Genomic DNA, 12,646 nt, shown 5'->3' with positions numbered 1-12,646 from the left:
CACAGTGGAGTTAGGTTTCAACCCGAGTTTCAGAGGGGACAGACGCTCGCTCGGGGCCAAGTGTGGAGGCAGGGGGACAGGCGTGCCACCTGGACTACCTGGGGATCCGGGACAAAAGCTGACCCTTTGGTAGGGCGGTACTTCCCCTAGTGTGCGGGTTTACATTCATGATGTGATTTCTTTCTTTCTTTCTTTCTTTCTTTTTTTTTTTTTTTTGACAAGCAGAGTGGATAGTGAGAGAGAGAGAGAGAGACAGAGAGAAAGGTCTTCCTTTTTGCCGTTGGTTCACCGTCAGATGGCCGCTGCAGCCGGCTCATCCTGCTGATCTGAAGCCAGGAGCCAGGTGCTTCTCCTGGTCTCCCGTGCGGGTGCAGGGCCCAAGCACTTGGGCCATCCTCCACTGCCTTCCCGGGCCACAGCAGAGAGCTGGCCTGGAAGAGGGGCAACCAGGATAGAATCCGGCGCCCCAACCGGGACTAGAACCCGGTGTGCCGGCACTTCTAGGCAGAGGATTAGCCTGTTAAGCCACGGCGCCGGCCAATGTGATTTCTTTTATATGCAGAATACCACACGAGGAGCTGCAGTTTTTAAAACTGACAACAACTTACATACCACAAAATGTAGCCTGGAGTTCAGTTCACTGCATTGTACACCCATTACCCCTGTTAAATTCAGAATGTTCTCAGCATCCTAGAAAGAAACCTGTGCTTGCAGCTGGCATTGTGCGATGCCAGCATCCTACGTGGGCGTTGGTTCGAGTCCCGGCTGCTCCACTTCTGATTCCGCTCCCTGCTGATGTCCTGGGGAAAACAGAGGAAGCTGGCCCGGGTTATTTGGGCCCCTGTCACCCACGTGGGAGAACTGGATGGAACTCCTGGGTCTTGACTTCAGCCTGGCCCAGCCACGATTGTTGCACACATTTGGGGAGGAACCCAGCAGATGGGAGATGTCTTTTGAATTAATTTTTTAAAAAATATTTATTTATTTATTTGAAAGACAGAGAGAGAAAGAGAGGAAGAGACAGAGACGGAAATTGGGAGAGAGGTCTTCCATCTGCTGGTTCACTCCCCAAATGGCCGCAATGGCCAAGGCTACACCAGACTGAAGCCAGGAGCCTGCAGCTTCTTCCGAGTCTCCTACACGGGCGGCAGGGGCACAAGGACTCGGCCATCCTCCGCTGCTTTCCCAGGTGCCTTAGCAGGGAGCTGGATCAGAAGTGGAGCAGCTGGGTCTGGAACCGGCTCCCATATGGGATGCTGGCATCGCAGGCCGCGGCTTAACCCACTATGCCACAACACCAGCCCCTGAATGGGTTTTTTGAAACAGAGTTTGGCTAGGTTATTTCTTCTGTGGTCTCTTCCAGGCTTGGAACTGGCTGTCTTGGGGCCGGTGCTGATGCGCAGAAGGTGAAGTTGTGGCGTTCGGGGCTGGCATCCCGTATCTGAGCACTGCTCAAGTCCCACCTACCAGGGAGACCTGGACGCAGTGTCAGGTTCCTGCCTTGGGCCTAGACAGTCCCAGCCATTGAAGCCATTTGGGGAGTGAACTGGGGGATGGAAGATTCTCTCTCTCCTCTCTCCTCCTTTCTCTGTCACTCTGCTGTCCAGGTAAACCGACAGATCTTTGTTCAAAGCGATGGCCGGCCCTGCCGCTCCCGGTCTCCACCGTCTTCCCTGCGTGCACGTGCGTGTTTATGTCCTCGCAGCCTCCCCTGTCCTCGGCCCTGTGGGGTTAGGGCCCCGCTGTGGGACCTCATCTCAGCTTCATCACCCCTTCAAAGTCCTGTCTGCAGCTGCGGCGGCGTCCTGAGTCCTGGGCTCGGACATCCACACGCGAGCGTGGAGAGACGTGGCTCAGCCCATAGCATAACGTAAATCAGTCTTCGTTTTTCCTGTGGCAAAATTCTGCCCTGCCGTGAGGATACACCACCCCGTGCGGGCCCATCCTCAGCTGGAGGGCGCGTGGGCTGTTTCCATCTGGGGCTGCTGTGTGCTGCGTGTGGCCCTGTGTTGTCAGCTCCTTTGACTCTCCACCCAGGGGTGTCATATGGTTACAGGATGACTCTGAGTTTAATCGTTTTTGTTTTTTTTTTTAAAGATTTGTTTTTGACAGGCAGAGTTAGGCAGTGAGAGAGAGACAGAGAGAAAGGTCTTCCTTCCGTTGGTTCACCCCCCAAATGGCTGCTATGGCCAGCACTGCGCCAATCTGAAGCCAGGAGCTAGGTGCTTCCTCCTGGTCTCCCATGGGGTGCAGGGCCCAAGCACTTGGGCCATCCTCCACTGCACTCCCTGGCCACAGCAGAGAGCTGGACAGGAAGAGGAGCAACTGGGACTAGAACCCGGGGTGCTGGCGCCACAGGTGGAGGATTAGCCTAGTGAACCGCGGCGCGGGCTTTTTTAAGATTTATTTATTAATCTGAGAGACAGAGTTACAGAGAGAAAGGTCTTCCATCTGGGTTCACTCTCCAAATGGCCACAAAGACCAGAGCTGGACCGATCTGAAGCCAGGAGCCAGGAGCTTCTTCCAGGTCTCCCATGTGGGTGCTGGGGCCCAAGCACTTGAGCCATTGTCTACTGCTTTCCCAGGCCATAGCAGAGAGCTAGATGGGAAGAGGAGCAGCCGGGACTAGAACCAGCACCCATATGGGACGCCAGCACTTCAGGGAGGCTTTACCCACTACACCACAGCACAGGCCCCATGTTTAACTGTTTAAAAAAAAAAAAAAGATTTGGGGCCGGCACTGTGGTGTAGTGGGTAAAGCCTCCCTGAAGTGCTGGGGTCCCATATGGGCACTGGTTCGAGTCCCGGCTGCTCCACTTCCAATCCAGCTCTCTGCTGTGGCCTGGAGAGCAGTAAAAGATGGCCCAGGTCCTTGGGTCCCTGCACTCATGGGGGAGACCTGGAAGAAACTCCTGGCTCCTGGCTTCGGATTAGCACAGCTCCGGCCTTTGCGGCCAGTTGGGGAGTGAACAGATAGATGGAAGACCTCTCTCTCTCTCTCTGCATCTCCTTCTCTCTGTGTGTAATGCCAACTTTCAAATAAATAAATAAATCTTAAAAAAAAAGATTTGTTTATGAGAGAGAGAGAGAGAGATCTTCCATCTACTGGTTTAATCCTCAAATGGCTGCAATGGCTGGGCTGGGCCAGGCCAAAGCCAGGAGCTTCCTGCAGGTCTCCCACGTGGGGGCAGGGACTCACTACTTGGGCCATCTTCTGCTGCTTTCTGAGGTGCATTAGCAGGGAGCTGGATCAGAAGTGGAGCAGCTGGGACTCGAAGCAGCACTCACATGGATGCCATGTAGCAGCGGCAGCTTAATCGGCTGGGTCATAACAGTGGACCCCGTGTTTAACTTTTTGAGGAGCTGCCAAGCCATTTACCAAAGCAGCCATGCTATTTCTAAAATTTATTTATTTAGTTTGAAAGGCAGAAGGAGAGAGAGAGAAAGAGAGAGAGAGAGAGGTCTCCCGTCCACTGGTTCATTCCCCAAATGCCTGCCAGTCAAGGCTGGGCCAGGCCAAAAGAAGGAGCCCAGAATCCCACCCGGATCTCCCAGGTGGGTGGCAGGGGCCCAAGGTCTCCACCGCCACTGCTTCCTCCCAGGGAGCACATCAGCTGGACGCTGGAATCAGGGGTGGGCAGGTGCTCAGACCCAGGCACTCCGATATGGCACGTAAACGTCCCAGAGTGTTAACCGCTGTGTTGAACGCCCATCTCCTAGCTGTTTTATATTCCCAGCAACAATGTATAAAGCTTCCAATTTTTCCACAATCTTATAATTTATTTATTTATCTAATTTTTAAAGATTTATTTATTTGAAAGGCAGAGTGACAAAGAGAGAGAAAGCAATCCACTGGTTCACTCCCCAGATGACTGCAACGGCCAGGGTGGGACCAGGCAAAAGCCAGGAGCCAGGAGCTTCATCCGGGTCTCCCACCTCATCCGGGACCCAAGCACTTGGGCCAGCTTCTGCTTTACCCAAGCCACCAGCAAGGAGCTGGGTCGGGGGTGGAGCAGCCGGGTCGCGCCCATGTGGGTGCTGGCGCCAAAGGCAGCTGCTTGCCTAGCCCGCTGTGCCACCGTGCCAGCCCCAGGTTTGTCATTTCAAAGCTACATTTGATGACGGTAGGGCGGACAGGGAAGAGACAGACTAGCAGGACAACAGCTGTCTAGTGAACATGGAGGGGTGGGCGCCGTGGTGCAGTAGGTTAATCCTCTGCCTGTGGCGCCGGCATCCCATGTGGGCGCCAGTTCTAGTCCCAGCTGCTCCACTTCTGATCCAGCTCTCTGCTGTGGCCTGGGAAGGCAGTGGAAGATGGCCCAGGTCCTTGGGCCCCTGCACCTGCGTGGGAGACCAGGAAGAAGCTCCTGGCTCCTGGCTTCGGATCGGTGCAGCTCCGGCCGTGGCGGCCATCTGGGGAGTGACCCAGCGGATGGGAGTCCTTTCTCTCGGTCTCTCCCTCTCACTGTCTGTAACTCTAACCCTCAAATAAAATAAATAAAATCTTAAAAAAAAACAAATGAACACGTTGTTCCTTCAGGTTCCCTGTCTGTGTGGGTTGGGCGGAGGGAGCTTCATGACCACACCAGGTGACACCAGCCTGGGTGCATTTGGCCGATTTCTCGGCTTGTGTCAGCGCGGAGACCTGTAGCGCGGGCGACTCCATTCGGAAGTCTTAGCCTTGTCTGCTGGGGCCCCGTGCAGGAGCTCTGTCTGGGATTGTGTGCCCGTCGCTTCCGCCTGTCTGTCAGGCTCTCACCGAAGGCGTCAGCCCTGCTCTCAGTCCCCACGCGTCGTTCATAAGCCTTGGTGCCCCCGATCACACAGTTCTGAGATTCAGGGAGACTGACGTTCCCCGGAGGGCCGGAGACGAACATTTAACACGTGAGCTTGTAGTGCAGTGTGTGAGGTGGCTGCCTGTGATAGCATCCCATGGTGCACTGGTCTCACTCCTGGCTGCTCTGCGTCGGCTCCAGCTCCCTGCTAACGCTCCTGGGAAGCAGCAGAGGACGCCCCAAGTCCCTGGGCCCCTGCACCCCTGGGGTTCCTGGCCCAGCTCCGACTGCTGTGGCCACTAGGGAGTGAACCAGCGGATGGAGGCTCTCTCTCTCTGTGTCTCTCTCTCTCTGTCTCTCCCTCTCTCTCTGTCTCTTTCTCTCTGTAACTCTGCTTTTCAAATAAATAAATAAATAAATATTTTAAATTAGTTATATATATGTATAATTTTGTGAGTGGCTGGCCAGGGTTAAGCCTCTGCCTGTGGTGCTGGAACCCCGTACCAGAGCACTGGTTTGAGTCCCAGCTGCTCAGCCTCTGATCCACCTGGGAGGCAGCAGCAAATGGCCCGGGTGTTTGGGTCCCTGCCATCCACGTGGGTGACCTGGATGGAGGCTCTGGCTCCTAGCTTTAGCCTGGCCACGCTGTTGTGGGCAAATGGGAATCGAGCCAGCAGATGGAAGATCTCTGTCTCTCTATGTCATTTAAAAAAAAACAACAACAACAAACTGTGTAGGAGCGTATGGCAAACGAGGCTAGTGGGCCTCTCAGGATGGTAATACCAAGAGCTCGGAGTGCACCCTTAGCCAGGGTCCCCGTGAACCACACCAACCACAGCCAAATAGTGAGGGCGCGGAGAAGTCTCCCCGACTTAACCGAGCAGGCTGTGTGCCAGCGTCCGCGACTGCCTGCCTGTGCTTGCTCCGTGTGGTTCTGCCGCTGGCGTCCAGGGGTCAGGTCACAGCCCAGGGCGCTCACTCTCTGAGCTATCACCAGTACTGTTGGAGCAGACGGTGGCGGTAGGGGTGTGCTGGGGCCGCACACGGGGGGACTACAGGATCTCTCGGTCACACGGAGGCCCGGCGTGCCGGGAAGGATCCAGTCTGGGTGCCAGTCACTCGCAGAGAAAAGCTGGGTCTTTGTAGCCGTCGGAGCCGGCTCTCCTCTCCTGGCTCGGCTTCTGGCCAGAGCAGGGCCCGGCCTTAGCTTTTCCAGCGGGTTGGCTGCTCTCATGGCCGCTTTCCCGGAACCACCACTAGGGGGCAGCTCAGGGCAGTTCTTTCAAAACCCAGTCTGGGCGAGAAGCACGAGAAAGGGGATTTAATTCTGGGTATTTATTTATTTAAATAAAAGGCAGAGTGTCAGACAGAGAGGGATAACAGAGGGAGAGAGAGAGAGAGAGAGAGAGAGAGAGAGAGAGAGAGAGAGAGAGAGAGAGAGAGAGAGAGAACTCCCACCCACTGGTTCACTCCCCAAATGGCAAAGTGGCTGGGCCAGGTTGAAACCAGGACCCTGGAACTCTATTGAGATCTCCCATGTGGGTGGCAGGGGCCCAAGAACTTGAGGCATCTCCAGTTGTCTTCCCAGGAGCGTCAGCAGGGAGCTGGGTGGAAGCGGAGCAGCCGGGACTCTGACTGGTGCACGGGCACTGGTGTCGCAGGGGGCGGCTGAGCCCCTGCACCGCAACGCCAGCCCCTCATCTTAGTTCCTTACTTTACACCTGGTCACAGTCACCAGAACCAGCGCGAGGCACTTCACCACGTTCCCAGGGAGCACCAGCAGCCCACCGGTGTCAGAAACAACACTGCCATCCTCAGGCCCAGGGGTGAGCGTGACCCCAGCTTCTCCAAAAGGCAGGGAGGCCCAAGAGCCCAGCGGGAAGGGGATGCTGTGCTGGGGAGAGGCCAGCTTTAGCCTCTGCCCTGGGGTGGACGGGGAGGACTTCAGTGTGGCATCGCACACTGAAACCTGACATCAGATTTTTATTTTAAAAATTTTTAAAGATGTATTTATTTACTTGAAGCAGAGTTACAAGAGAGACAGAGGCAGAGAGAGAGAGAGAGAGAGAGAGAGAGAAAGTCTTCCATCAGCTGGTTCACCCCCCCTCCCCCATTGGCTGCAATGGCTGGAACTGAGCCGAACCCAGGAGCCAGGAGCTTCTTCCATGTCTCTCACGTGGGTGCAGGGGCCCAAGGACTTGGGCCATCCTCCACTGCTTTCCCAGGCCATAACAGAGAGCCGGATCTGAAGTGGAGCAGCCGGGACTCGAACCTGCACCCATAAGGGATGCTGGCACTGCAGGTGGCGATTTTTCCCGCTACACCACAGCCCTAGCCCCCTCATCAAACTTTATTCGTTCAGTTAACAACTCTATGGGGCTTCTTGCTGGCAGGGAGCTTCACACAGTTGTGGGGGCTTATGTTTTAGTGGGTGACTGAGAAGTTAGCTCATCGGTCACACTGATGAGGGCACAGTTGTAGACTAGCATCTGTGTCTGAGAAGGATCGTGATGTCACCGCGGAGACCTTCTTGCCATCGAGCCCTCCCCCCTTCCATTTCTCTTCCTAGACCTTGTTTTTTTTTTTTTAATAACCCCTCCCTGGGGGACCTGCAAGTGTTTCAAACAGCTCGGTGATAAAGGGGACTAGAGCACGCCTAGTGGCCAGTGTGGGTAGTGCAGGGACCCAAACTGCAAAATGCATGGGGTTGGGAGCCTGCCAGGCTTGGGGAGTGGGTCGGCCCAGGTCTTCCCTCCGCTGTGCGGTGAGTACATCCTCCCTGACTTACCGACCACGGATCACTGCTGGGACTTTTACCAGTTTGTAGCTGTGGACGCCTCTTCCTTTGTTTGCTTCTTTGCTTCTTTTTAAAGATTTATTTATTTGAAAGAGTTACACAGAGAGAGAACGAGAGGCACAGAGAAAGAGAAAGGGGGGGGTGTGTGGTCTTCCATCTGCTGGTTCACTCCCCAGTTGGCTGCAACAGCCGGAGCTGTGCCAATCTGAAGCCAGGAGCCAGGAGCTTCTTCTGGGTCTCCCATGCCGGTGCAGGGGCCCAAGTCCTTGGGCCATCTTCTACTGCTTTCCCAGGCCATAGCAGAGAGCTGGATCAGAAGTGGAGCAGCCGGGACTTGAACCAGTGCCCTTATGGGATGCTGGCGCTGCAGGCGGCGGCTTTACCTGCTACACCACAGCACCAGCCCCACCTTGTTTGCTCTTTATACAGCATGTCCCCTGGAGTATAGCCAGGCAGGCCAAGTCCAGGCAAGGCTGGGTTAGTGCCCAAGGAGAAACCCTTTGTGTCCTGGCGACAGTGGTAGTGAGATCCTACCTCGTCTTGGCAGCTCTCAGATCTGTCTCCATCGCTGTGGCCACTGCCACTGCCAGGGGTCAGAGGGAGCCTTGGCCAACACCAGTCAGACCAGGGCCAGCCCCCCAGCCCCTTCAGGGACTCCCTGTGCCCCTGCCCCGACCTGGCTGTCTGTCCTCGGCCACCTCCCCCGACCTTCAGTTGCCTGTGGCACAGTGGCCTCTCTGCCTGGAATTCCGTCCAGCCCTGCCGGCTGGCTGAGCACCTCTGGACGTGGGTCGGCTGCCCCTTCCTAGAGCTCCGGCCTTCTCCCACTGTCACACTGTGCTGCCACTTGTTTGTGCCCACTGGACTGGGACCTCAGTGAGGCGGGAGCCCTGTCGGATTATTCTGGCGCCACGCCCAGGCCCGCCCTGCCCTGGGACCTGCTTCAATAGTCGTGGAGTGAAGGCCTAGCTGGAAGTCCACCTCCCACCTGACCACGAGCTCTGGCTTTGCGTTTCACACTCTTACCTTCCCAAGTGCGTTTCGATTTTGTGGCCTGACGGTTGGGTGTGCGGCTTCGGCCCCGCCCCTAAACACCAGGCTGGGCCTAGGAAGGCCCTGGAGAGAGGCCACTGCTGCACGGGGCCTCCCGGGGCCTCCCCACCTCTCTCTTCTGGCCCGAGTTGGCTCCTGGGCGGGCTGTCTCTTCCAAGCTGCCCTCGCTACACCCCCCACCCCCCTTCTGGGACTCCTCAGATCCCCACCTCAGTCTTGCTGGTGAGCAGGGGGTAGGGAAACCTCTTTCCCCTTTCTCTGGAGCCTGCTTCTCGGTCAGCAGTGCCAGAGGACCAAGGAGACCAAGCAGGACACTCGCAGAGGCCAGGGGTCCCAACTCGCTGGGACGGGCCGGGAGAGCAGTTTCCTGCCCTGCTCTGGGGCACCAGGGGTGGGTTAACGCCCTGAAGCACCGTGCCCCTCTCTTCTTCACGCTAGTTGGGCCGCCCAGGGGTTCCTCCAGAACACGTTAGGGACTGGCATCATGGCACAGCCGGTTAAGCCACCATTGTCAATGCTGGCTTCCCGTATCAGAGTGCCAGTTCAAGACCCGGCTGCTCCACTTCCAATCCAGCTCCCTGTTAACGCACCTGGGAGGACAGGGGAAGATGACTCCAGTACTTGGCCCCCCGCCGGCCATGTGGGAGACCCCAGCGGAGTTCCAGCTCCGCAGCTTCAGCCTGGCTGCGCTTGGTTACCGCAGCCATTTGAGGAATGAACCAGAGCATGGAAGATCTCTGTGTGTGTGTGTGTTTCTCTCAGGATCCCTGTCATTCTGCCTTTCAAATAAATAGATGTTTTTTGAAAAAGAGAGGACATCGGGAGGACAAGCAGTGGGGGTCTGGATGGCTGGACTCCGGGCTGCAGGCGAGGCGGAGCTGCTGAGGGGTGGGGAGCCTCCCTGAGGGGCCCCCGCTGTCAGGAGCAGAGAGGGACCTCATCACCAGCAGCAGGATTTATTTCAGGGTTCTGCTGGCCAAGTGCCTAACAATGCATTCTTCCCCGCTCCTCCTCCCCCAGGTGCAGGGGGCGGGTCTGCTCCGAGACCCTGTCCCCACCCCTGCGAGCACTCTGCCAGCACCCAGCGCCCCCTCCCCAGCCGACTTGGGACCCAGCGGCTTAGGCAGCCGTTATCTCGGCAGCCAGCTGTGCGGGGCTGGAGGCAGCAGCTTATCAGGGAGCCTGCGGTGAATCACAGCCCAGTCCGCTCAGCGCTGAATAGTAATTTCAGGCCGCGGATCTGTGCCTCCTCCCCTCCCCTCCCCCAAGGGTGTGCTGTCCTTTCTGCGAGAGAGGGCAGTGGAGGGGACAGGGGCCTTGTGCCAGCCTGCTGGCTGCAGGTTTGGGGATCTCAGCAGGGTCTCCCTCCTTGGCAGTGACCACCAGCGATTCAGAGGCCCCCTTCCTTCTCCCCCCAGAAAGGCAGTGTGCTGCCCCCTTCTCCCCAGCGGTGCTGCACAAGGAGCCTTGCCAGGCAGGGCGGGGAGCAAGGGTGCAGCTGGGGAACACTTTGCCCGGTTGCGAGGCTGCCAGTCTCTGTGCCAGACCCTTTGCAAACTAAGGAGGCAAGGCTGCGGCGACTGAGGCATGGGGGAAGGCCAGGGCTGGCTGCACAGGCAGGTGGTCAGGAAAAAAAACCTGGGACAGAGCCATTTTTGTGTTTGTTTTATTGGTTGCAAGACTCCAGCTGTGGGGCTCGGGGGAGGAGACACAGGGCGTGTGGTCCTGGGTCAGTCTTTCCCTTCGGACCAGCCTGGGGAAAGTGGGGGGGGGGGGGGCGAAAACACACAGAGCCCGGGGAGATGCCCCAGTGCCTGTCACCAGGACCTTGGGCTGCTCCTGGGAAGCAGGGGGAACACTAGAAACTGACCCCGGGTGGGGGAGCGCGGAGCAGGCCCCACATCCCAGACTCCCCAACCCTCAAGCCGCCAGTCTCTCACCCCCTGCTCTCCTCGGTGGCGTCCAGACCCCGGGCCTCCGCTGGGTGCCTTTAACCGCCCGGGGACCCAGACACGCCTCAAGAACCCCACCGCCCCGAGTCCCCTCCCTTGAAGGTCCCAGGACGCGGCAGAACAGGCGACGGTGGGCTCCGCGTCTTCAGGCCGTACTGGGCACAGCAGCAACCAGCCCGAGAAGCTTCCCTGGGGTCCTCCTCCTCCTGCCGTGGGGTCCACGCCGCCAGTCGCTGTGTCCCAGCTGTGCGCTCCAGGCGTGAAAGGCTAGAGGCACCCGGGGGGAGAGACCCAGGCGTGGCAGGCGGCCGGAGTCCGGAGCGAGTTCTCAGGCCGTCGGGTCCTCGTGCGCAGCGCCGGGCTCTGGTTGTGACCGCTTCCCCGAGGCTTCTCCAGCGGCAGGTTCGCTCCGGCTCCTCTTGGCCGTCGGCGCGGCTGGCGGGGACGAGGGCCCGGGATGAGGGCTGGGGGGCTGGTAGCCGGGCTGCCGCGGATCCAGCGCGTCCTTGGACAGCAGGATGGCGAGGCTGGGCACGTTCTTAAGCACACTGAGGCTGGCGGCCGGGGCGCCAGGCGCCTGGCCCGGCGAGGGCTCGGGCGGGAGGCTCTGCCACACCTCGCGCACGCTCCGGTAGCGCAGCCGCGTGACCTGGTGCAAGCCCGCCAGGCGGCGCTTGAGGATCTCGGCGCACGTGACGGTCTTGGTGGTGGCCCGGCCGCAGCCGCTGAAGACGATGGCGCGCGTGGCTGGCTGCGCCATGCTGGCGGTGGCGAAGGCCAGCAGGTTCCGGATCTTGCTGCCCTCCTTGACCCGCATGTGCACCGCGCCCGGGGCCAGGTCCGCGAAGGGCCCGGAGCCCGGGCCGCCCCCCTCGGCACCGCCCCCGGCCGGCGCCTCCTCGGAGCGCACCTTACGGAAGTTCTCCATGCGCCGTCGTCGCCGGGGCAGCCGGCGTGGCCATGGGGCCGCCTCAGCCCCGGGGCTGCATGGCCGCGGCCGCGCCCGGCAGGGGTAAGGGCCCGGGGCCGCGCGGACGCTGGCGGGAGGGCTGGGACGGCGCGCTCCTCGGCCCCTGCTGCTCCCAAGTGGGCGCAGCTACTCTGCGCGCTCGGCGCCCTGTGCTCCGCGCCTCGGCCGAGGCCCCGCCCAGGATCCCGGGAGGCCCCGCCCCCACCTCCAGGCTCCGCCCAGGGTGGCCGAGCCCCTTCCCCGCCCCCGTGCCGGCCTCCGCCGCCCAGCTTGGGGTCCCGGGCGCGGGAAGAGCGCGCGGTGGGGCGCAGCGGCAGTGCCGGGGGTGACTTGGGAAGCCAAGTTTCCTTGTGGTCGCCATCAGCTCTCTCCGAGCCAACCCACGTAAACCGGCATCCTAAATGAAAAAACTAGGGACCCGGGCCCTTCCCGTTCCCACCGAAGGCAGCCCCGAGGCCCTAGGGGAGGGGGAGGAGTTCCCGAGCGGCCTCCCCACCCCCACCCCGCGGAGACGGTCCCTGCGCGGGAGAGCGTGGTCGCCTCAAGGACAAGCGGGCGCGCCATCAGCAGAGCGCGGGAGGCGCGGGTTCCGCGCCGCGCGCGCCTGGGCTCGGACCCCCACGTCGCGGCGTGGTCCTGGCGGAGCGGCCGGGGCGCGAGTTTTCGGGCTGGGGCTCGGGGCCGCCCTGCCCGTACTCCCCCGGAGCGTGGAACAGTGCTCGGGGCAGGCTGTGCCCTCAGGTGCAGGGAGAGGGGGACGAGGTGACCCACCCTATAGGCGCAGGCCTGCCCCATCCCGCCTGGCGGTGCCCTCGGAGCGGCCGCGCCAGGCGCTGCTCCCTGCCCACGTGGGTCCCGGGACCCCTCGGAGATGGAATTCGTTGTCAGTTAGCCTGGGCTCCTTAAGTGGCACAGAAATCCTTTATCAGAAGGGCAGGTTTGGGGAGAGACGGGGGAGGATGGGTGGGGTTGGGCCGTTAGGAAGCCGGGGGACCCCCGCGGGACGGCGGGGCTGGGTCTCCCGCAGCTGCAGGGGGGCCGAGGGTTTGGAAAGGGAACCTGAGCCTCCCTGAGACTGCGGGGCTGTGCCCTTAATCCC

The 12,646-nt window shown here is 59.8% G+C and overlaps 1 protein-coding gene across 1 annotated transcript; it reads right to left on the bottom strand.

Annotated features, from left to right (window-relative positions):
• Nucleotides 1-10,290: 10,290 nt before the first annotated feature.
• On the bottom strand, nucleotides 10,291-11,614 carry RPP25 (ribonuclease P and MRP subunit p25). Its single transcript, XM_062204866.1, has one exon. The coding sequence runs from the start codon at nucleotides 11,503-11,505 to the stop codon at nucleotides 10,906-10,908; it is 600 nt and encodes a 199-aa protein (XP_062060850.1). The 5' UTR covers nucleotides 11,506-11,614; the 3' UTR covers nucleotides 10,291-10,905.
• Nucleotides 11,615-12,646: the final 1,032 nt, after the last annotated feature.

This window comes from Lepus europaeus, chromosome 11 (genome assembly GCF_033115175.1).
Source record: "Lepus europaeus isolate LE1 chromosome 11, mLepTim1.pri, whole genome shotgun sequence".
In the NCBI taxonomy this organism is placed as follows: Eukaryota; Metazoa; Chordata; class Mammalia; order Lagomorpha; family Leporidae; genus Lepus; species Lepus europaeus.
Note: the sequence above shows the minus strand (reverse complement) of the source record. Positions and strands in the feature narration are given on the sequence as shown.

Coding starts and splice junctions, on each gene's coding strand:
- RPP25 (XM_062204866.1), bottom strand. CDS start 11,505: ATGGAGAACTTCCGTAAGGTGCGCTCCGAGGAGGCGCCGGCCGGGGGC.